The following is a 24509-nucleotide window of genomic DNA, read 5'->3' as shown; positions in this document are numbered from 1 at the left end:
GTATCAATGACCTGGATGAGGGCACTGAGGGCACCCTTAGAAAGTTTGCGGACGAGACTAAGCTGGGAGGAAGTGTTGACCTGCTTGAAGGTAGGGAGGCCCTGCAAAGGGACCTGAACAGGCTGGATCAATGGCAGGAGACCAATGGCATGAGGTTTAACAAGGCCAAATGCCAGGTCCTGCACTTGGGGCACAACAACCCTATGTAGTGCTACAGACTAGTAGAAGTCTGGCTAGAAAGCTGCCTGGAGGAGACGGACCTGGGGGTGTTGGTTGACAGCTGACTGAACATGAGCCAGCAGTTTGCCCAGGTGGCCAAGAAGGCCAATGACATCTTGGCTTTTATCAGAACCAGCGTGATCAGCAGGTCCAGGGAGGTGATTCTGCCCCTGTATTTGGCACTGGTGAGACCACACCTCGAATACTGTGTTCAGTTCTGGGCCCCTCACTGCAAGAAAGACGAGGTGCTGGAGTTAAGCTAAAGTAAAGTTTCATCTAAGTAATTGTAATTTTGAAAGTTGGACTGAATGTCCCGCTGAGAGTGTTTTCTGTATCTGACAACATGTTTTCTTTCAGTGTTCTTTCCAGACACTATTTACTCTTTGTAGATAGAATCATAGAATCATAGAATAGTTTGGGTTGGAAGGGACCTTAAAGATCCTCTAGTTCTACCCCCCTGCCATGGGCAGGAACATCCCACTAAATCAGGCTGCCCAAGGCCCCATCCAACCTGGCCTTGAACACCTCCAGGGATGGGGCAGCCACAGCTTCCCTGGGCAACATACGCCAGTGCCTCACCAGCCTTATAGTGAAGAAATTCTTCCTAATGTCCAGGCTAAATCTGCCCCTCTCCATTTTATACCTGTTCCCCTTGGTCCTATCCCCACAAGCCTTTATGAATAGCCTCTCTCCAGCTTTCCTGCAGGCCCCCTTTCAGGTACTGGAAGGTCGCTATAAAATCTCCTCTGAGCCTTCTCTTCTCCAGGCTGAACAACCCCAACTCCCACAAGATGCTATCATTGAAGCATCGTATGGGAGGTGAACTATCATTGAAGTTCTCGTATGGGAGGTGCTCCAGCCCTCTGATCATCTTTGTAGCCCTCCTCTGGACCCGTTCAAACACGTATCCTTCTTACGTATCCTTCTTCCGTGTCCTTCTTACATTGAGGATTCCAGAATTGGACACAGTATTCCAGATGAGGTCTCACGAGAGGAATAGAGGGGCAGAATCACTTCCCTCGACCTGCTGGCTGCGCTTCTTTTGATGCAGCCCAGGATGCAGTTGACCTTCGGCTGTGAGTGCACACTGCCGGCTCATGTCGAGCTTCTCATCAACCAGCACCCTCTAGTCCTTCTCTGTAGGGCTGCTCTCAATCACATCACCCCCATCCTGTATTGAAATCAGGGGTTGCCCTGACCCAGGTGTAGGACCTTTCACTTGTCTTTGTTGAACCTCATGAGGTTCTCACAGGCCCACTTGTCCAGCCTGTCCAGGTCACTCTGGATGACATCCCGTACTGCTAGTGTGGCAACTCTACCACTCAACTTGGTGTCATCTGCAAACTTGCTGAGGGTGCACTCGATCTCGCTGTCAATATCATTGATGAAGATATTAAACAGCACTGGTCCTAGTACGGACCCCTGAGGAATACCACTTGTCATGGATCTCCATCTGGACTTCAAGCCATTGACCACTGCTCTCTGAATACGACCATCCGAACCGTCCACCCATCAAATCCATATCTCTCCAGTTTAGAGAGAAGGATGTTGTGGGGGAACCATGTCAGAGGCTTTACAAAAGTCCAGATAGATCACATCCGTTGGTTTGCACTGTGTCAACTGCTGCGGTCACCTTATCATAGAAAGCCCTAAGTTGGTCATACAGGATTTGCCCCTGGTGAAGCCATGCTGGCTGCCATTAATCACCTCCATGTCCTCCATGTGCTTTAGCATGTCTTTTAGGAGGATCTGTTCCATGATCTTCCCAGGCACAGAGGTGAGGCTGACAGGTTGGTTGTTCCAGGGGTGGTCTTTTTAGAAATGGGCACAATGTTGCAATGATAGCATCTTGTGTGAGGTATGATCTGTGCTGAACAGATGTCAGTGGTAATCACCACTGTTTGTAGTCTTTTCCTATCTTAAATGCAATGTCAAGCAGAGAGCTGGAGCCAGCTCCAAATTAGCAAGAGTTTTTACTGTTGTGAAGTTCGAAATAACATTAAAATTAGTCCTTGAAGAGTAATAGAATATGCATAAGATTTCTGGGAGAATTTATACATATGCATGTAAGTGGGAAATATATTCTGTACCCAGCTCTTGTCTCATTGCATGTGATTGATGGAGATGGCTCCCTCATGTTGCCCAGGCCTGATAAAGAATGCTTGCTTTCTAAAACTCCAAAATGAGTCTTGGAGAGTTTATTTGCAAGCATTTTTGGTACAACTGTCTTTGCCCCCTTTGTGAACTAGGAATTTTTCCTCTGACCTTGCATGAGTTCCTACACGAGGAAGAGTTTCTACATTAGGAATAAGAATCTGCTTGCCTGAAGTTCATCAGCTCCAATGTTGGAGATCTAATATGAATTAAATGTTACCTCTTGTAGAAGGTTATTTATCAAATATAAACCTGGAGAACTGGAACTGTGCGGTTACCGGGGCAGTGGTGGGGATTTCATGGGAAGAATGGGTCTCGCAGGTATCTCCAACAGGTAACCACACACTTTGCAGTTTCGTCCCAAGTGAGGTGCAGCAGCAGGTGCACATGCTGGTGTGTCATGTTGGCGGTGGGCTCCTTGTCCCCTCCGGCTGCAAACAGCCGGAAGTATGTCTGTGGTAACCAGCCACCTCAGTCTCTTCTAAAAAACTGCCTGAAGTATTAAAAAGTATTTGGAATAAAGTAATTAGCGTGTAGCTTGTCTGACACATACAGGGATCTTCCTCATACGCACGTTGATTTGGACTGAGATTTGGAGATTGTATTTTGTTTCGATTAGCATTTAAAGAGGCAAAATGCTTTACAGATTCTTCTGGCGTATAAACAAGTTGCGCTTCACCCTTCTGGTGTTTATTTCTAATGTAGGTGTGTGGAGTCACCTTGTGTAAACTCCTCTTTCACAATGATCTGTGAGTCAGTGAAAGTGTAATTTTTGTTTGCTCACAAAAAAAAAAAAAAGTCTTAAAAGCTCAAATATTCCCCATCTGGTTATACACACAATTTCATTTTTTCCTATTTAGTTCAGTACAGTCTCCAATTTTCCACTCACTTGCAGTGACCTTAAAGTATCCAAACAACTTCACTGAACCTGCTTCATTTGTTGGTGCTTTCCTAAGTGACATATTCTCTGTAGATAGACCCAAGACTGCAGAGAGCGTTGGAATTCAGAGTGCACTAGTGAGGGCAAAGTGACAGCTACGTGAATGACATGCTCAGACCGCAAGAGAGAGAGAGAAGCTTGTTCACTAAATGAGTGTTTCTTTCTGTTTGTTTTGTGGATTGACATTTTCTTTGGCCTCGGATAATAAAAATGCTCTGCAGCCATGGTAGCATGGTAGTCATAGGTAAAGAGGCATGAAGAAAATATTCTGGAGAAGGAATAGGGATCTTCAGGATTTTCTCTGAACTGCCTTGATCTGTAAAGTATGCAGATATGGTTAGACTCTGTGTTCAATTACTGAAGGGAATGAAATTACCAGTAGAACAACTGGGATGCATAGAACAAAATACAACTTTGTTTTGTAATTAGAATGCAAGGGGAAAAGACAAAGACACAAGCATAGAAATCTATCGTACACACAAGCACACTCTCTTGAAGAGAGATATTTCTCCTTGCTGTTGTCACTGATGATCATTACAGACAATAATAAATCCTATGCAGAGTTTTGCAAATACGTGCAGAAAAAAAATATCAGTGCTACACAGTACGTTGTAGAAGCAAACTGAAAGACTGAGTATATGCACCTAGAAATGATCATCTCTGTTAACTGGTTCACTATGGAAGCAAACCAAAGTGAAACACCATGAAATATTTACCTCTTCCAAAGAATTAAATATGGACTGCAGATAAGCATGTTGTAGGGTATTTACAGTCCATAATTTACTATAGTACAAGCAAGTAACATCTAAGTTTCTAGTTGTCTTGTTAAACAATAATGTCATTTGTTTTGAAGTAATACAAACACTGTCTTGCAAAACATCGCATGGAAGCCCATGAATGCCACTAGCTTCATTTCAGATATGATCAAGCTATTTTCAAACCTGGAATAGAATTTAAAATTTGGGTGTTCACGAGGATTTCCTGAGTACATGGAACATGACTCTGACATGCAAAACCTTACCCCCATCATGGCAAATAGCTTTTTCCATTTCTCTCTCATGTAGGTAAATATTGCAGCCATTTAAGTTTAGGTATTTTAGACTGATATGTTTATCTACAATTGGAAAATACATTCCAGACTACATCTTGTGACTGCAAAACCTTAGATTAGACAATAACATCTGTAAGTTCATTTTTATGTGCATTCTTTGAAAGGATGAAGTGTATATTTGAGACTTGTGATAGAAAAAAAATGATCCCACGATACTGTTTATACTAATTACAAAACTGTGCAATTACAGGCAATTACAAAACTGTGCTATAAAGAAACAGGCCATCTTCAGATACTGTTAAAATTAATTTAAAAGTATCACTTGATCTTGCTGGACAAAAAACAGCTTTAAAGGTTTTATTTGAGGGGGAGGGAGAAAGATCATACCTGTTCATTTCACATTATTAGTATGATGTGTCTTAAAGTGTTGATCTTTGAAGGCTATGTCTTGTCACTCACTAACAGAAAAACGGCATCAAATAGCCTCTAGTATCTGTGCTTTGAATGGAAGAATCTAGCTTACTTCAGCTATCAGTAAAGGCTTTTTCTACATAAGAAAAACAGGGTTTAGGAGAAGGTCCATGGCTTCCCTTGGAAAGCACAACCTCTTTTTAATTGTTTGGCGCCACGGAGTGGTAAAAGTCTGTACTGCTCTAAATAATTCCGAGAATTTTCAGATTATAAACTCATCATCTCCCTCTGAAATAAACTTCAAATATAAACTATTCTACTTACTGGTTATAGGCATAGCTCAAGCAGACTAGAGCATACAAATTAAACATTAAAGTTTGCAACCGTGTGGATTATACTATTTCCTTTTAGAGGGATTTTCACTGGTGAATGTTGATTTGCCAAAGCTATAAAGCCTGTGAACATAAATCCAGCATTTAGAAAAAACTTCTGATGAAGTGCAAAAACATGCTCAGACATCACAGTATAAATGGCTGTACCCAGTCAGACTGGGGGGTCAAGTAGCTGGGTATCCAGTCGCTCAACTGTCGTCTGTAGCCTGTGCCCAACAAAGTAAAGTGTCATTTCCACAGAATACTGTTCCAGTTTCCAGTTAACTTTGTAGTTCAGGGTCTTTGTAAGCCAGGATTTTTTGTTTTGAAACTCTTGCTGGATGGCTGGGTTTTTTTTTCCACCATTATTTAGTCCAGCTGCTTTTGAACAAACACACTTTTTCAGATCCAAAATGTCCTAGGATGACGAGCTCCACAGTTTAAAGAATTAATTTTGTTTTGGACATGCCACCTACTTGTTTCATTTGATTGTCCTTAATTTTTGTAGAGACAGTGAGAAATGGTTTTAGACATTTCTGTCGTATTCAGTTTCAGTAGTTTCTCTTTGAGAATGAAGATTCCTACCGTCTTTTATAACATCACAGAGAAGCCCATCTTTACTTTCGGCCACGCTTCTTACCCTACATACCTCACCACCTTTGGCAGTCCAGCTGTATTCTTTTTCGGTAGGGAGGAATGCTGCACACAGAGTTTAAGACACAGGTGTATTTATACAGCAACATAGTGATGCTTTCTTGTTTGGTTTTTTTTTGTTGTTGTTGGTTTTTTTGTTTGTTTGGTTTTTTATTCTCTCCTAGCAATTTCTAACACTGCGATTGTTTTTTTTGGTTTCTGCAAGATCTCTGCCTTTAGGCACACAGCTGAGCACAGTGGAGCCGTGACTGCAGTAATTCAAGTGTCTCTTACTCCTTAGTAGCAGAACAGAAATTATGAAAACAGACTGACTTATCTTTTCAAGGTAGTGAAGCCTGATAATCCATGCTTGGTGAGCTGCTCAGAGGTGGTATGTGAGCTAGATGTAAATAAGTTATTTTGGAGACTGGAAACGTGGTGCTTTTGGGGAGCAGAGCAATTAGAGTGTGTGGGTCTTGCATGCTACAGTTTAATTTCTTGAGATGACTCTTTGCTTTACATTGCACTACAAAGCGTGGTTTCTTTGAGTGTTACCTGACAGCTCCTTGGCAATGATGCTTCCTCAAACTGAAAAAAACTTGGAGTTTAAGAAAATGTGGAGGCATGGACACATTAAGTGCTGCTGTAAAGGATCAAGATATGGTTAAGAGGAAACAAATGGACAGAAGGTGCTTTTCAAATTAAGTTTATTGGATTGTTGCAAAGTGTTTATTCAAACTTCTTTCTACTCCTTGGGGGGAAAAAGGGAAAGGGGTAAAGAATAATTGTGACTAGAGGAGCTTGTTTCATGCTGCATGTTTTTCTGGGGTTTGCTTCCTCTGTTTCCAAAATGCCTATGGCTCTGGATGGGGATGGCAAAGGCCCATGACAGGGAAGGTTCTCAAAGAGATGCATCCCTTTCAACTATGGAGGAAACTGAGGAACTGAGGAAGTGGTACAATTGCTCAGAGAGAAACACAAGTTACCATCATCACGAGATGCATCAAAGTGACCAGGACTGTGTCCAGGGGTGCATCAAACATGGCATTGTTAGCTGCGCTGTGGAAATGATTGTCCCACTCTACTCCGCACTGGTGCATTCCCACTTTGAGTACTGTGCGCAGTTTTGGGTACCACAGCATCAAGAACATCAAGCTATTGGAGAGGGTCCAGAGGAGGGCCACAAAGCTTGTGAAGGTTTTAGAGGGGGAGCCAATTGAGGAGTGGCTGAAGTCATTTGAGCTGTTCAGCCTAGAGAAGACTCAGAGGAGACCTCATCACAGTTTGCTGCTTCCTTACAAAGGAAAGGGGGGGGCGGGGGAGCAGGCACTGATCTTTTCTCTCTGGTGGACCCGAGGGAATAATAAGAAGGTGTCTGTGTCAGGGAAGGTTTAGGTTGGATATTAGGAAAAGGTTCTTCACTCAGAGGGTGGTGGAACACTGGAACAGGCTCCCCAGGGAAGCAGTGACGGTGCCGAGCCTGACAGTATTCAAGAAGCACATGGACAATGAGCTCAGACACATGGCGTGGGTGGTGGGGTTGTCCTGTACAGGGATAGAAGTTGGACTCTATGATCGTTGTGAGCCTCTTCCAAGTCAGGACATTCTACCATTCTGTAACTATCAATTTTTCCCCAGAGTAAGAGTACCCTTTAAAATAAGGCAGGCTGGCCGTGCCTCACAAGCGCCAGCGTCTCTCTCGCTGCATTATCTTTTCGCTAAGACAAACCACCCCCACGCCCGCCCGGCTCCCCGCAGCCCCCGAGGACGCTGCTCCGGGACCGCCAAGCGGCCGCTGCCACGAAAATGGGATGCAGCTACGGGTCCTTCCCTGGATCACGGAGGCGCCGGGAGGCGGTCCCGGGGCGGTCCCGGGGGCACGTGGTGCGGGGAGGCGGTGCGGAGGGAAGCGGCGGCTGCGGGTGAGATGAAGGGGAGCGGCGGTGCGGGAGGGCAGGGTCTCCTCGGCGTTCTTCTGCCGGCATTGCATTTCCCTCCCTCTCTGCTGTCGCCTCCGAGGCGTGTGGCTCCCGGGGGAGCGAGAAGCGTTCGCCACGGGTTGGTTCCCCGTGCGGTGCCGCTGCCTGGGGAAAGAGCCTGCGTTCATGGGTGTTTTGGGAGGAAATAAAAGGGCTTGTGCTTCCTGTGTGAGCCTAGCGAGGTTCACCAAGGCCCAGTGCAAGGTCCTGCGCCGGGGTTGGGGCAATCCGCGGTGTCAGTACAGGATAGGCGTGATGTGATGGAGAGCAGCCCTGCAGAGAAGGGCCTGGTTGATGCTGGTGGGTGAGAAGCTCGACATGAGCCGGCAATGTGCGCTCGCAGCCGGGAAGGCCAACCATCTCCTGGGCTGCATCAAAAGCAGCGTAGCCAGCAGGGCGAGGGAAGTGATTCTGCCCCTCTATTCCTCTCTTGTGAGACCTCATCTGGAGTATTGTGTCCAGCTCTGGAGTCCTCGATGTAAGAAGGATATGGAGCTGTTTGAACGAGTCCGGAGGAGGGCTACAAAGATGATCAGAGGGCTGGAGCACCTTCCGTATGAAGATAGCCTGAGAGGGTTGGGGTGGTTCAGCCTGGAGAAGAGAAGGCTTCAAGGAGACCTTATAACGACCTTCCAGTACCTGAAGGGGCTACAGGAAAGCTGGAGGGGGCTGTTTACAAAGGCATGTAGTGATAAGGCTAGGGGCGATGGCTTTAAATTGGAGAGGGGAAGATTTAGATTAGACATTAGGAAGAAATTTTTGACTCTGAGGGTGGTAAGGCACTGGCGTAGGTTGCCCAGGGAAGTTGTGGATGCCCCATCCGTGGAGGTGTTCAAGGCCAGGTTGGATGAATAGCGTAGTCTGGTAGGAAATTTCCCTCTCCCCAGCAGAAGTTGTGAGGTTGAAGCTGGATGATCTTTGGGTTCTTTTCCAACCAAACCCATTCTATGATTCTATGATCCCTTATTAGCTGGACTACATAATGGTTTGGGGGAGCTTATCAGTGTGTATAAATATGTGAAGGGAGGGTGCGAAGAAGGTGGATCCAGGATCTTTTCAGGGGTGACAAGTGCCAGGACAGGAGGCTGTAAGCACAGTTTGAAACCCAGGAGGGTCCCTCTGTATCATGGAATGGTTTGGTTTGGAAGGGACTTTTACATCTAGTCCAACGCCCTCCTGCAGTTAGCAGGGACATCAGGTTGCTCAGAGCCCCATCCAGCCTGACCTTGAATGTTTCCAGTGAGGGGACATTTGCCACCTCTCTGGGCAACCTGTTCCAGTGTTTCGCCACTCACAGTGTGAAAAATTTCTTCCTAATATCTAGTCTAAACTTCTCCTCTTTCCCTCATTTTTATTATCAGCCCTCCTTTAAGTATTGATGGCCGCAATAAAGTCTCCTTGGAGTCTTCTCCAAGCTGAACAACCTTAACTCAGCCTCTCATCATAGGGGAGGTGTTTCAGGCCTTTGATTGTTTTTGTGGCCTGAACATCAGGAAGCACAAGTGTGGTGCGAGAGAGCTTGAGCACTGGCACGGGTTCCCCAGAGAGGCTGTGAATCCTCCATCTTTGGAGATATTCAAAAGCCACGTGACCGTGGTCCTGTATAACTGGCTGTAGGTGTCCCTGCTTGAACAGAGGGTTGGTCAAGATGACCTCCTTAGGTCCCTTCCAACCTCAGCCCTTCTGTGATAACGAGTGCATAGATGAGTGAAATGTTAGATGAGTGCACGTTGAATTGCCGTTACCTTACAGGAGAAAAATAACCTGCTAGTTTTAACATCCATTATATCAAATGCAGAACTGATTGGTGTGATTTAAAGAAACAAAACTACTTTGCTACACAGTTCTAACTTTGCATTAATAAAAGTTGAATGAGTTTTGAACAGTAGAACAGAGGAGTAGAAGTTTCCTTCTGTTAGCCCCATGCTTCTGCATGGTATTTCCAAGCTGTGATCCAGGGGCACCACACAGACTACATAACAAGTGCAGTAAAAGTTCTGGTGAGACAATTTGTCATTCATTCAGCAAATCCTGTTTTCTGTAATATCCATTTAGTGCCACAAAGTCTGGATGAATTTTGGACAAAACGCTTGAAGTAGTTGTAGTTGATAGAATGAGCTACTATCCTGAAAAAAAAAAAAAAAGCATAGCTAATCCAGGAAACATTGTTTCAGGACAGCGAGAAGATTGTTACCATATAAAGTGTTTGTAATTATACTTTTCAAGCAATGTGACCTGTTTGTGGATTTTTTTTATTATATTTATTTTTGAGCAGGTATTCCTTAATTAGCTAAGATGGTTTTAAAGAAGAAGAAGGAAATTCAGGTAGATGCATTCTTTCTGGATCATCAGCAGCTTGAGAAACTTCAGAGTAAGTGACGTGGTTGTGACGTGGTTTTTTTCCAAACTAATGTTCTGTAATTTGTTTTTCTGCTAGTAGAATGTGTTTGAGTAGGTAGTGAAATTAATGTGTTTGAGGTTTTTTTCTTGTTACATTTTATTTCTGCTGGTTTAGTTTTGTGGGTTTTGGGTGTGTTTGCTCTTTTGTGGTTTGTTTTTATTTTGTATTGACAATGACTTCTAACCTTGGCAGAGTTAAAGGAACCCTTAAAGAGCACCATCTCTTTGGTTTGAAAGCTCTTCTCTTAGTTTTGTCATTGGCTGAAGGTGGTACTTGTAATCCCTTTCGCAGGCCTGTAATTTGATGCTACCCGAAGTACCAGCCTTAACATCTGAGATAACACTGAATTTCAAAGTGTAACGTAACAGTTGAGGTTGGAAGAGAGCTCTGAAGGTCATCTTGTATGTGTTTTCCTAGCTTTTATATTTTCTGTAGTTAACTCGATTTAAAGATACTGTTCAAACGGCCTTTTGTGTTTTACAGTTGTTTGTTTGTTTGAGGAGATAAACTTACAATAACCTTCACTTTAAAATAACAAAACCAAAAATGAGTAATACAGGATTTGTATACTGAAGTTAATATGAGGTGTTTATTGCCTTCTAGTAAGCACTGGTGAGGCCTGGAACGCTGCATCCAGTTCTGGCTCCCTAGTACAAGAGAGAGATGGACATACTGGAGAGTGTCCAGCAAAGGACCACTAAGGAGATGGAAGAGCCTGGCACTTCCCTCCTGTGAGGAAAGGCTGAGAGAGCTAGGACTACTCAGCCTGGTGAAGAGAAGGCTCAGGGGATCTCATCAATGTGTAAAAAAAAATATCTGAAAGGAGAGTGTAAAGAGAGCAGAGACAGGCTTTTTTTCTGTGTTGAATACTGATGGGACAGCAGAGTGGGCACAAACTGAAACACAAGAGGTTACTCTGAATATCGGCAAAAACTTTTTTTAATGTGAGGGTGACTGAGCACTGGCACAGATTTCCCAGGAAAGTTGGGAAGTCTCCATCCTTTAAGGATTCCAAAGCCACCTGGCCACAGTCCTGTGCAGCCTGCTACAGGTGTCCCTATTTGAACAGTGGGCTTGGACCAGATGACCTCTGGAGGTCCCTTTCAACTTCAACTAAACTATGATTTTGTAAAACTAGTCTTTGTACTGAAGAGGAGGCCTATTATTACATTGCAGTGATTTTTTTTTTTTTTGTTAGGAAAAAAACCCTGATGTTAAGATGTTGTAAAGTAACTTAACAGATCGTGGCCTCACTAGGTCTACTGGAACAGGAAAAAAACCCTAAGAATTAAGCAGTGATTTCTTAGTATAAATAATGTGTTGTTAATACTGCTTAGTGTAGTTCTTTTCTAGAAAGAGACTCTTCTTCCAAATGTAGGGTTTTCAAAGGCTGAAGAGCAAAACCTGGCATCTCTGCTTCTGCACTGTGCACAGCTGAACAATGGCATCCAACAGATCCAGTGTATTAAACAAGTAAGATTTTACTATTGTTAGTGTGGTTTTTGGTAACTGACAGTGTTGTGTGCACTATTAATGGAAAGTACAATTCTAAAATAAAATCTATGATGTTTTAAACATTCCTGGAAAACATGTTCCTGCTGTATGTACATTAGGTAGAAACCTACTTCTAGTACTTAAATTAGCAAGGGCTACAGTTACTGAAAACGGTGAAAGGCAAGTTACACCAAATTTCCTGGTTTTGCATGTATGTATTTTTGGTATTGGAGGTGTTTTTGTTATGCAACAAGACATTATGCCACACCTGAAACTCAACAGGATATGGTAAAGAGAGGACAGTTTTACATCACATACTTGAATGAGAGGGAGTTCTGCCTCTGTTAATGATGAGGGTATGTTCATAGTTTTTTTTGATCATGTGTTTCCTCTATTATAGATAATGCCATTGGTAAAGAAGATGGATCAAAACTCTGCATGCGATCCCATGGTTAAAGCTTGTTTGGATATTTTGGGAGAGACATATTTTTCACTGGGTGTGAAGAATCCCTTGAAAAAAGTGTTAGCAAGGTAAAACATTTAATCATAAGCCTTTATTTTTTTAAATGACCTCCTTACCTAAAAGTCAAGAATTCGTAGTGCACTAAAAATTACTGTCATTTAACTACTGAAAATTTGTGATACTAAGGTGTGTATATGTACCGTTTTTCCTTCTCACTTAATTAAAAATCTAAATTATAAATAGTACAATGTATCACTGGATAAATAACTTTGAGGTGAAGTAATATTTTGATCTGATTCTTACTGAAAAACAACATAGCATGTAATTAGGACTTTGGATTTTAGCATCCAATATTAGAGTGGAAATTTAGAATACTGTTAAAAAAAATCTCAGATTTTCAAAATGAAGAGAAGACTGTTCAGAGGAATCATAACTAAATGTGGATTCTCATGCCTACTTTTATTGTAATGAAATTTTTCTGTTGCAAAATTAGTTGTATTTCTTTAGTGAATTTATTGCATCCTCAACATTTTTAAAATCCAGTGCTCATCTGTCTTCATATCTGTGTCTGAAAACATTTGTCCCACTAAGAGAATTGGGGCTTCTGTCTTGTATTTGATTGCATGCCAGAGCTTTACGACTCTTTCACTATTTGTCTAGCTAAAAAATTGGAACGTGTTTATTTTAAAACAGAGTTTGTTTTCATGCAGGAAGCAGCATCTGTCTGTTATTGGAGCTTTAGCTGACATCGACTTGACTGATCGTGCTATTTCTTACTATTGCAGTTCACTAAACAGTCTTCCTGAAGAGTTTATGATGTTAGCTGTACAAAGCTTTGTCTGCTGCCTTAGGGCAGAACTGAAAACCACGGACATATATTTGTACAGAAGAGTATTGGACAACCTTGCTTCCTGTATGGAGGACTTCAGCTTAGGTACAATGACGTTGAATGTATTGTCTTCTGTTTTAACTTGCTCCACGTGGGTTTGCATCTTGGTGCAGCACCTAATAGTAATGTTTATATCTTTATTTATGCAAAATAGATAGTATTTGCTAGTATTCACTAGTTAAAATGTATTTTCTTTCCTCTAGGTAGAGCAAGTATTAAGAACCTGTTTGAAGAAGGTAAAGTTACAATTATAGTAAAATAAATATAGTTTCACTGTAGATTATTGGGGAGAGGCAAGTATGAGAAGAAGTAATGTGAGGTGGGCTTAAAGATCTCTCAGATCTGATTTCCTCACGGTTAATTTTTAATAACTAGTACCTTCACTAGTACATTTTGTCAAAGGCTTTACCTTGGTTTGTATCTTTAATTTCTGGGGCTCATTCTTGCTTGTTGAGCAGTCCTAGATATAAGTCTGAAAAGCTACCAGTGAGTGATTCTTAAAGTTCTGGGGGAGTTGATGCTACTTTACGTGAAGCATTCTGTCTTGTACCTCGTGATGAAGTTGGATGTGGTAACACTAAGGTGTTAACAGCCAGTCTTGACTGTAGCAAGCCCAGGCCTGCTGTGGCAAGAATTTTGTTTAGCAATAACTTGGCAGAAATCTAATCTGCTAGTAATATGGGAAGGCTCACTATATTGTGTCCTCAGCATGCAGATAATGCTTGCACTGTCCTGTGGACGTTTTATTGCTGCTCCATCTTTAGCTTTTCGTTGGGTAACGAGAACTCTCAATACCTCACAGGATTAGGCCAAGTGGATTGGAAAATCTCATTTTGTACCAGCTTGAGATTTTACTTTAGCACCACATCTTTGGATCTGTGCTGCATTTTAGGTTTAATTTGTTCATGGAATGGAAGAAACACCACTGTATGGATGACTGCTTGTTGTGTCTGGGTATGATGTCTATATGTAATTGCTTTGCTGGAATTTTTCTGTTCAGTTTCTCTTCTAAATCATACTATGTTTATCTTCTCTAGTACTTCAGTTTCTGCAGAAGTCGCTACTTGACATACAGGAAGAAAACAGGCAAGTGAATTCAATATAAACTGTATTATATCTGTTTTTATTTCACTCTTAGAAGATAACCTGGAGTATATAGTTTGGAGTATCACTTTGATAGCTGTACATTGATGAAAGATGGGAATGTCGTTTTACGATATGTATTTTAAGTAAAAATGCTGATGAGTTTCTTTTCTTTTGTGTCAATATGATTATATAAAATAAGAGAGAAAAGGCGGTAATATTTAAGGCACTGATACTGTTGGAGCTCCTACTTTTAAGGGAGGTCTTTGAGTTGTGCTTTTCCTATCTGAATTGTGACTGAACACTGTAATTAATAGATACGCTTACTGAAATTCTGGTAGAGTAATGCTCTCCCTCTTTAATGAGTGTTTTATTCAATATTGATATTCTGTTTAGTCTGTCATAGCAGTCATTTAACGCTGACAATTTTCAGCATAGGAGAATTATACACTGCCCTTGAGTATGTTTCTTGTTTTCCTGTAGTTACATATCTGGTCAGCTCAAACGATAAAGTAGTTTTTATTCTGTCTGAAGTTGGCAGAATGTAGTTTTCTATGGATGGTGAAGGTTGGTTTTCATTTCCTTTTTATGTGGATGTCTATCTTTTATCCACAGAAATAATCATGGAAATCGTGTTGTTCAGACTCAGTTGATGCACGATCTGCTGATAGCCATTAAAGTTTCAATGATACTTGTACAGAAATTCCAAGAAAATATACGAGGAAGTCTTTGGAAACACCATGAATCTTTTGTTTGGCAGAGTATGTGTAGTTTACTGAAAAGCTCCACAAACTTCCTAATGGATGGTAAGTTTAGCAACATTCAAACCCTAATATTTTTATTGAGTCAGTTTTGCCTTTGTAGTAAACACAACCTATACTATATAAACACTCAGTTTACCTTGAATGGAAACTGAACTGCTGAGACTAGTAGGAGTGGGAGCAGTAGAAGGTCTTTTGTTGAGCTATGCTTTGTAGGTCGTAATTTTGGAGTGTACAGTCTAACTTGTACTACAAAAAAACCCAGTAAATGCTATTACTAATAATTTAGAAACTAAAGGAAGTATGTTAGAGACTCACCTGATGTCTGTGCCTGTCAAAAATCTGTATATAGGTATGAATTGTGCTGTCAGAACTATTTATTAGTGCACTATAACTGTGTGTTTACTTCTTATACAGTTATTTTTATACAGTAGTATTTAGTATAAATATCAGTAGTCTCTGCCACAGCCTTCCTTTTCTTACTGGACAGTTATAGATATTTTCTATGTGTTAAATGGTATTAATAGTTTTCTGTTACACTAGAGTATAAATTTGTTAATGCTTTCTATCCAGGTGGACACATTATCCAACTACAAGTAGTCTAGGAAAATTCAATACCATCTTTACAGCTTTGATAGGTATTTCTAGTACACAATGTTTACTATGCTCTAACTTAAAGTATCTTTCTCTGCTGTGTAGCAAGTCTCCTGCAAACTGTTCAGACTACCTCAGGACTGGCCGTTATTCTGTTTATTAAAGCTATGTATGAGCCAGTTGAAGAATTACCTTGTTTGGTAAGTGTCTTTCTTCACTGAAGACTGTGAAATGTCATAGGGTTGTTAATCAGTGCGCTATGAGTATTGTTCAGAGGCTTTGCAGATAGCAGTACTTGCCAACCTCTGTATCGATCTTTTGCTGGAATGCAAATCCTTTATTCTCTCCTTGCCGTATGAAATAAGAAGACTAGGATTTTGAATTAGAGAAAAACAATGTACAAGTTAAAATCTCAGAAGATCTGAAGAGATCAGTTATGCACAAAATCACTTTTCTCCTGTGCTGACATACTGTAATGGGTGTTATTTTGCTATTACAGGTCAGTGACCTGCTTCTTGGGTCAGTGAAACACGCAGGTGTGCCAGCGTGGTTTGTGAGTAACTGTGGGCCTTTGTATACGGAAGAACTCCCTGACTCGGTCCTTCTCTTTCTTTGCCATGGAGCACTGGCTATGCTGGAGTGGAAGAATGGCAGTATGGGTGAAAATGGAGAGAAACTGTTATTGGATATTGCATCAGTCTTGTTGTCTTTGAGTTCAGAGTAAGCCTGTGTTTTAATTTGTATTGTTATATTGTTTCATGTTTGGGTTTTTGCACATCTCACATGGTCCTGCTGGAATATCTTTTTGATGTTTTCGGTGGAATAATATTAATTTCTGCCACAGATTGTCATCTTTTTAATATATTCAGAATAACTCTCTGTTTGAAAAATATCATATCTTGATATTGCATAAACAGTTGTAAGTTACAGTTATTTCCTATATGCTAAAATGACATTTTGTTTTTCCAGTATAAGTTAATTAGTTTACCAACTAACTAATGTTGACATGTGGCAAAATCAGCTGTTATGTAGACAGATGAACTTTAGTTGCAGGACATCATCTCCTGTGCTTTTAAAAGTACAGACGAAAACTAAATGTTCCAGTGAATGGAATATTTGAAGTAAAATGAAATTTTATTTTTTTTTTTCCTGATTGCAAACATCTAATAGAGTACCAGCACTATTCCATAGGAGATTAAAACATGTGTTCAGTTCAGCCGTTGTTCCTGCCTTGTTGGTTGGTTTTGTGATTTTGTTTTTGCACATACAGCCCTCAGTTTCTATGGGTTTGTATGACAATGAAAAGTTTTCTTTATATTTTCCACAAGTGTGCAGTAACATAATGCTGCTCAAATATTATCATACTAATATTATTTATTTTTTTTTAATAGCAAATGCAGTGGCTTGTCAGGTTTCTTTTCCCCATATTTAGAGGTTTTAGCTGTGACAGTTAACACTGTGGTGCAGTTCCTTCTGTGGTGCAGAAGGAAGAAACCTATAAGGCAAAAGAGTGGTGAGGAACTGACAGTTAACAGTATGTCAAGTAACTAAGCATACACTTAGCAACATCCAACTTGTCACCTCCTTTTTGTGATAGTCCCTTTTCTTCAGTATTTCATTCAGTTCTAATGGAATGGTTAGTGTTTCCTTTTATTGTGAGAGAAATTAATGTGATGAATAAATATTTTGAAATAGGAAAAATATTTCTTGAGAAAATTGACAAATGCAAATAATGTACTTCTTTTGTTTGTTCTTCCTAAAAGGTTAAAAGAATCCAGTGTGGCAATGTCTTTGTCTAGAATCCTTGCTATTTGGACTAATTCAGCACTGGCTGCCCTCCTTTCAGGCTCCCCAGATTTAAAATTCAAACTTAATGGGAACTCAGATGTAATTGGGAAGCTTCTGGAATATGTTTATACACACTGGGAACACCCTCTGGATGCTGTTAGACACCAAACTAAATTGATATTCAAGAATCTTCTTCAGATACACCAAACAACCATTACTGGATCCAATGAAAAATCAGACCCATTCTTTGCAAGGCTGATAAAGCGTTTACTAAGCTTGGAATGGCATGTAAAAGGGAAATACGCTTCTCTTGGCTCTCTTGTGGAGCTTGTGGGCACTGAAAATATATTACAGTTGGATAGAACAATTCCTGTACAAATCTTGGATGTAATGAATGATCAGTCTCTTGCACCCTATGCTAGTGATCTTTTGGAAACCATGTTTACGAATCACAAAGCCCATTTTACACTGAGTTTTCAAGGAAGCACCTGGATTGATGAGTGGCACGACGTTTGGGTTTCTCCACTTCTAGTTACACTGTGTGAAGGGAACCATGACCAAACGACTTACATAATTGATTACTATTTGCCAAAATTGCTCAAATGTAGTCCTGAAAGTCTGAGTTACATGATTAGAATTCTTCAAGCTTCTGCAGATGCTAATCTAGGTAAGAAAAGAAATTCTGTGTTTGTAATTATGATTGCTTTTTTAAAAAAACAAACAGATGATTTCTGATCTATTGGAACTAGATGATCTTTAACGTCCCTCCCAACCCTAACTATTCTATGATTCTATGATTATTAGAATTAACTTGGGAGAAAATTAATGATGGTTACTACTGTTGTTAGTATTTCAAGGTGGAATTCATAATCATAAATGGCATGAGCAAAAGAATTAGTATTCTAATTGTGGGTTCCTTACTGTTCTTTTTGCAGGCTAGATGTTGTTACATACCAATATTTTTTCTATTATTTTTCTGTTTTGCTGTTGTTTCTTGTGTCCCATAAGATGGCTGTACAGATTGGTGGTTTTTTTTTGAAATATGTGGGTAGGAGATTTATGATTCCGTTGTAGTTTTTGACACAATTTAGTGTAATTCTAAAATAAGGGCTTGTGAGTCCTCACACAGTCCTTTTTTTCATATGTTCTAGACAAAGCTTTTTGGGAACCAGGTGGTTTAGAGCTAGTTCAGTCTATGACAGACACAGTCTTTTGGGGTTTCTGGGGTAAAAAATAAAGGGGAGTAACAGTAATGTGTTGGACGTATTGGGAGTTTCTGACAAGCATTGTAATCAGTACATTGTGTTAATCAAAAATTATCACTGGTTTTCATTTTTTTAGGCTCGCGCAGTACTAGAGGAGCTCTTGGAGCATTAATGGCGTGCCTGAGAACAGCTAGGGCTCATGGTCACCTGGAACTTTCAAGTGTCCTGAGCAATGGTCTTGTATCCACTGAATGTATAAAACAGGGTCTGGTTCATCAGCACAATCAGGTAAAGAGAAAACAGGGGTTTTGTGTCTTTAAATCAGAGGAATTGCTTTGATCCTAAATACTGTGTGAGCATTGTTTTAAAATAAATGTATCATCATAGGTGCCTATGACAATTTTGTGGTTATCTTTCAGGTTTGCATTGATGCTTTAGGTTTACTTTGTGAAACCCATCGTAGCACGGAATTTGTGTCTATGGAAGAAATGCAACTAATTCAGTTTTTTATGATGTACAACTTGAACAGCCAGTCTCCTTCAGTAAGGCAACAGATATGTTCTTTGCTGAGAAAGGTAATTTAAAACAATGTCTAGTGTGCCTATTATGTTAGTGATACAGCATTCTAAAAAGAAAAATTCTACTGAGTATGTTATGAACCTGCTCGGGATGACCAGGACTGTGGTGTATGTATTACCCAACTGAATGATAAGTCATGGCAGACAAGGATGGCTTAAACAAAAAATTGAGTGATAGGCCCAGTTACTTGATAATGAATGGCAGTGAGTGTTACTTAACCTGTAAGCATGTGCATGCTTTACCAATAGCAAATCAATGTGCTGTAGAGTAAGCAGTGAATTTTGTGTTGTCTTTGTTGTGGACTAAGAGTGTGCTTGCGCAGACTCACCAGACTGCAGGCAAATTCACAGTCACTTGATAAGCTCCAGCAACTTGACTTGGAAGACAGGGTAGAGGAATATTAAGGGAACAGCATGACATGTGGCTGTGCTGTTATAGTCTGCAGGGATCAAGTGTGTCAACACTGGAGAAGTTGCCATTTAGGTCACTGTAGAAGGATATGGATAAAGTGAGGAAACTGTGTATACAAAGAATGTTTTGGAAGATGTTAATGGCAAAAGAAAGCACTGTGGAAGGAGAAAATAATTAATTTGAGACGAGGGAAAAGTGAGGGAATAGATTTGGCAGAAACAAGAGAAGTCCATCTCTTTCCATTCTTGCCTGGTGCAGGCTAAGGAATAGGAGATGGAAAAACAGTGCTGGAGGGAGTGCAATAAGAGAGGAAATAGTACTAGTAGGTAGTAAAAGATCTGGGGCAAGCACTCATGAGGTGAGTCAAACCCTGTAAGGGACGCTGAAGCTATAAAAATTATATGCATTAATTTGAGCTTTTTTCAGTGGAACATATGTTCCTCTATAAAAATCGGGAGGTGGGAGGAGAAGACTGGGTGTAAATTTAAGGAAGAAGATGGAAGAAGGTGTTGGAGGTACAGAGGGAAGGGGAAAAGGTTGGTCATAGGAAGTGGGGAGCAAAAAAATTGGTTTTGGAGTGGAGAGAGAAGGATCTGGTCTGGCTTATTTTGTATGCAGGCTTTTTAAAAATTACAAGCTATATCATCTGGAAAAGAGCCTGAAAACCCCCTTTCCCTTATTTAACTGTCAATGATTCTTGCCTTATCTATATTTTGCTTTTGTTTTAACAGTTATTTTGTAGGATACAAGAAAGTTCCCAGGTGCTTCATAAATTGGAGCAAAATAAAACCAAGCAAGAGTTGCTTGAAAACTCAACTGAAAGACATCCCTTGGGAATTTTGCAGCAATATAAAGTAAGTTAGACTGCTAGAGATACAGATGTAAGAAGTGGGACGACATTTCTGAAAGATAGTTTGTTGTTCTTCAGAATACTTCTGGGTAAGTTAGACTGTGTCTGTGAAGTAGTGTGGTGCAGAAGGAAGAAACCTATAAGGCAAAAGAGTGGTGAGGAACTTGTCCGCTCTGTATGCACTTATGCAAGTTAGTTTTGACTAAACGTGCTGTTGTTTAATGAACTGTGTGCCCATTAGTATTTGGAGGATATCTTTAAGGTTAATTTTATCAAAAGCAATGAAGAGCCAGTGGTGTGCCCAGGTGGTCCAAAAGGCCAATAAGCATCTTGGCTTGTATCAGAAACAGCGTGGCCACTAGGACCAGGGAAGTGATTTTGCCCCTGTACTCAGCACTGGCGAGGCCACACCTCGAATCCAGTATTCAGTTTTGGGCCCCTTACTACAAGAAAGACATTGAGATCCTGGAGCATGTCCAGAGAAGGGCAATGAAGCTGGTGAAAGGGCTGGAATACATCTCATGAGGAGTGGTTGAGGGAGCTGGGGTTGTTTAGCCTGGAGAAGAGGAGGCTGAGGAAAGACCTTATCACTGTCTGCAACTACCTTAAAGGAGGTTGTAGCGAAGTGGATGTTGGTCTGTTCACCCAGGTGATAGGTGAGAAGATGAGAAGGAATGGCCTGAAACTCTGCCGGGGAGGTTCAGATTGGACATTAGGAAAAATTTCTTCACCAAAATGGTTATTGGGCACTGGTAGAGGCTGCCCAGGGAGGTGTTTGAGTCACCATCCCTGGAGGTATTTAAAAGAGGGATGCTTAGGGATATAAAAGATGAAATGCTTAGGGATATGATTTAGTAGGGGACAGCTACGGTTGGCTTGATGATCTCAGAGATCTTTTCCCACCTAGTGATTCTATGATTCTACGACAAGATTATTTTCTGAGGGAATGCTCTGTAATGTGAACTGAAACAGCAATAAATGGGGAAAGGCTGGACATGTACCCCTGATCTAAACTAACATTTTCAGGGAAATGTCCTGTCAGCTGCTGGCAGTTTAATAGCCAGGTTTAAATGATGTGCGCTACTTGAACTTTGAAATAGGGATCTGTTGAGCTTCAGGCTTTTGCTAGCTCTCCAGAATGATCAGTGAGAGAACAAATGACAGAGCTTCAGTATTAAGACATAAGTTTGAAGATTTATATTCTATTTGTCCTTTTTTCCTACTTGAAGAAGGCTCATGTAACCAGTTTCTTTGTGTTAAACTATTTCTTGTCTTGAGTTCTGCTTTTCTTGTTCAATTAATTTTCAAGATTTTGATGCAATGGTTGTCTTTTTGTGACAGCGGGGAAGGGAAACTTTGGCTTTTTTTTAAAATCAAACAATTGTCCCGCCTTTACTCTACTCTAAAAACCAAAAAATTTTTCAGTACTACGAAGGTAGACCTCCCATTCTTCCAAAATTAACTGTAAGATCGTAATTTTTGGGGTAACATGTAAAGCAGAATGTCCTGCATTCAATTACTTACTGTTGTTTATAGAGCAGCAAGTAAGCTGTCTTAAAATTTTCTTATGTTTTTCAGGGTTTCATGTCATCTATGTGTGACAGACTTTTTGAGATGCTCTTTCCTGGTTCATCCCACCCAACCAGATTTTCTGCACTAACTATTTTAGGATCAGTAGCAGAAATATTTTCTATTCCAAAAGGTGAGAAGCATAATTTATAGGCTCTAGTTGTAGGAATGGGAGGTATTGAAGAAGATTGTTTTATGCCAGCTAGTCAATCTCTGTCAGAGTAAACCTGTTTTCTTAGTCCTTACTTTCTGTGGCATATCTTGTGTTGCTTTCATTTCATATGAAGGAAGGATAGTAAGTTCTATTGGAAAATGGTATATTGAAGTAAATGCAAATATATATCCTATTATCTTCCGTAGATAGGGATTTTCTTGCATAGCCTCTTTTTTAGCAAATTTTTTCAAGGAATTTTTTTAATGTGAGGAAAACTTGGAAATTTTTGGACATAATTTAATATATTTGATACTTTTACTCCCTTTTAAAGTTCTAACATCTTTATAATATATAATTTAAAATGTTGAGACCGTAAAACTCTTGATTGAAAAGTCCTGCATATCGTCATGGTACTATACTAAATAAGGAGCAATTTAATTGGACAGCTTATGATGTTGTACAGCTGTTGATTTCAGTTTTCTTCACAATGTTATGACAATCCCAAATGAAGAAGTACTAGTTAGAGTCTTAAGTAGTGATGGTCTTGCATGTTGTCTCTGGGATATATGGCCAATGTAAGTGTGGTTTTAGTCTTAAACTGTAGCTTTTTTTTAAATAAATGAGACATGCAAGATTAAGTTGATTTTAAGAGGAAAAAGAATATGTCTCCTTAGTAGATCTTTTCTCAAAACCCCATATAAATGATGAACACATTATAGAATCATAGAATGGTTTGAGTTGGAAGAGTCCTTAAAGATCATCTAATTCCACCCACCCTGCGATGAGCAGGGACAACTTCCACCAGACCAGGCTGCCCAGGGCCCCATCCAGCCTGGCCTTGAACACCTCCAGGGATGGAGCAGCCACAGCTTCCCTGGGCAACCTGTGCCAGTGCCTCACCACCCTCATAGTAAAGAATGTCTTCTTAATTTCTAGTCTAAATCTTTCCCTCTCCAATTTATAGCTGTTGCCCCTAATCTGATCACTACAAGCCTTTGTAAAAAGTCCCTCTCCAGCTTTCTTTAGCCCCTTCAGGTACTGGAAGGTGGACCAACAGCAGTGGTCCCACTACAGACCCCTGAGGGACACTGCTTGTCGCAGATCTCCATCTGGACACTGAGCCATTGACCACTACCTTCTGAATAAGACCGTTTGACTAGTTTTTTATCCACCAAACAGTCCACCCATCATATCTATATCTCTCCAATTTAGAGAGAAGGATGTTGTGGGGGACCGTGTCAAAGGTTTTACAGAAATCCGGATAGATCACATCCATTGGTTTTCCCATGTCCACTGCTGTGGTTACTCTGTCATAGAAAGCCACTAGGTTGGTAAGGCAGGACTTGCCACTGGTGAAGCCATGCTGGCCGCTGTTATTCACCTCCCCATCCTCCATGTGCTTTATCATAGCTTCTAGGAGGATCTGTTTAATGATCTTCCCAGGCATTAATTTTAATATTATGAGTTTGTGGTGGTTGCTGCCTTTTATTTTTTCAATATAGTTGTTTATAGTAGCAGCTTTAGGATTTCTGAAGCCTTACTTCTGTAAAGGAGATTTAGCTGCTGTTGTGTTCTGTGGTGCGCTTGTTTACATCTTGAAGTTTCTGGCTTCTTTACAGCATTAATGCCAATTGCTTAAGTCTAAACTAAAAGCGGAAAATTGTAATGGCTTTCATTTTATGGAATTATTCCTATGACAAAAAGAACCCTTAAATCCAAGCTCCAAAACATGCCGAAGTTTTAAACCTTTTCTGGGAAGAATTGTTTTCTAATATTATGTACTTCCAGGAGAAGAGTTTTTAAGCAGGGCTAAAATAATGGTTATTTTCAATGCTGAATTTAATGTGAAAAAATGAGATTCTGTTTTTGGCAATAAGTTGCTTCCTGTATTACTGAGTGTAATTTTTTTGATATGGTAACCTTTTTTTCTTCCAACAATAAACATGGCATTTTGGGATATATATATTTTTTATATATATATATATATATAAAATACCTATTAATATATATATACCTATTAATATATTATACCTATTAATATATATATATATTATACCTATATATATATATATTATACCTATTAAGAGGAGTAAGTAATATTAAAGTAATGCTTTAGCTAAAATTTTATTTTAATGCTTCGTTTAATATAGCTAAGCAAAATGTGAATACAGTGCTTATTCTTGAAAGAATTAAAGAAAACTATATAAGGCATTGATTTCTTTTAACAGGCCAGGCACAAGTTTTTCAGTTGGATCAGGAGATTGATTCTGCTCGTGTTAGAACTTTGATACAGTGTCTTGCAAGTACTTTTGAGGAAGTAAAAGTTCTGGCATTTGGGCTTTTGATGAAACTACACGATGTTGCATTTAATTTACAGGTATGTAATTTAAAATAGTTTCTTATTATACCTGTTCTATATTATACCAGGTAATCGGTTAGGTACAAGGCATAGTTCCTGAAAATCAGAAGTCAGTCCAAATTGCCAGTGTTCATTGCTAGCGTCTTCTGTA

At 40.2% G+C, this 24509-nt stretch overlaps 1 protein-coding gene across 1 annotated transcript in view; it reads left to right on the top strand.

The window, feature by feature from the left end:
- The first annotated feature begins 7670 nt into the window (after window positions 1-7670).
- Window positions 7671-24509, top strand: part of THADA (THADA armadillo repeat containing) — a 162944-nt gene continuing 146105 nt past the window's right edge. The window contains exons 1-16 of the mRNA XM_054062233.1: window positions 7671-7701; window positions 10034-10129; window positions 11538-11632; window positions 12054-12184; window positions 12902-13050; window positions 13209-13241; window positions 14043-14091; window positions 14704-14894; window positions 15549-15643; window positions 15943-16163; window positions 17207-17898; window positions 18573-18724; window positions 18856-19011; window positions 20158-20280; window positions 21855-21978; window positions 24228-24376. Coding sequence (XP_053918208.1) covers window positions 10054-10129; window positions 11538-11632; window positions 12054-12184; window positions 12902-13050; window positions 13209-13241; window positions 14043-14091; window positions 14704-14894; window positions 15549-15643; window positions 15943-16163; window positions 17207-17898; window positions 18573-18724; window positions 18856-19011; window positions 20158-20280; window positions 21855-21978; window positions 24228-24376 — 2436 coding nt within the window. The 5' untranslated portion in view covers window positions 7671-7701; window positions 10034-10053. The remainder of the gene's footprint in view (window positions 7702-10033; window positions 10130-11537; window positions 11633-12053; window positions 12185-12901; window positions 13051-13208; window positions 13242-14042; window positions 14092-14703; window positions 14895-15548; window positions 15644-15942; window positions 16164-17206; window positions 17899-18572; window positions 18725-18855; window positions 19012-20157; window positions 20281-21854; window positions 21979-24227; window positions 24377-24509) is intronic.

Source organism: Cuculus canorus, chromosome 3 (assembly GCF_017976375.1).
Source record: "Cuculus canorus isolate bCucCan1 chromosome 3, bCucCan1.pri, whole genome shotgun sequence".
In the NCBI taxonomy this organism is placed as follows: Eukaryota; Metazoa; Chordata; class Aves; order Cuculiformes; family Cuculidae; genus Cuculus; species Cuculus canorus.
This window is presented reverse-complemented; position numbering and strand designations above follow the sequence as displayed.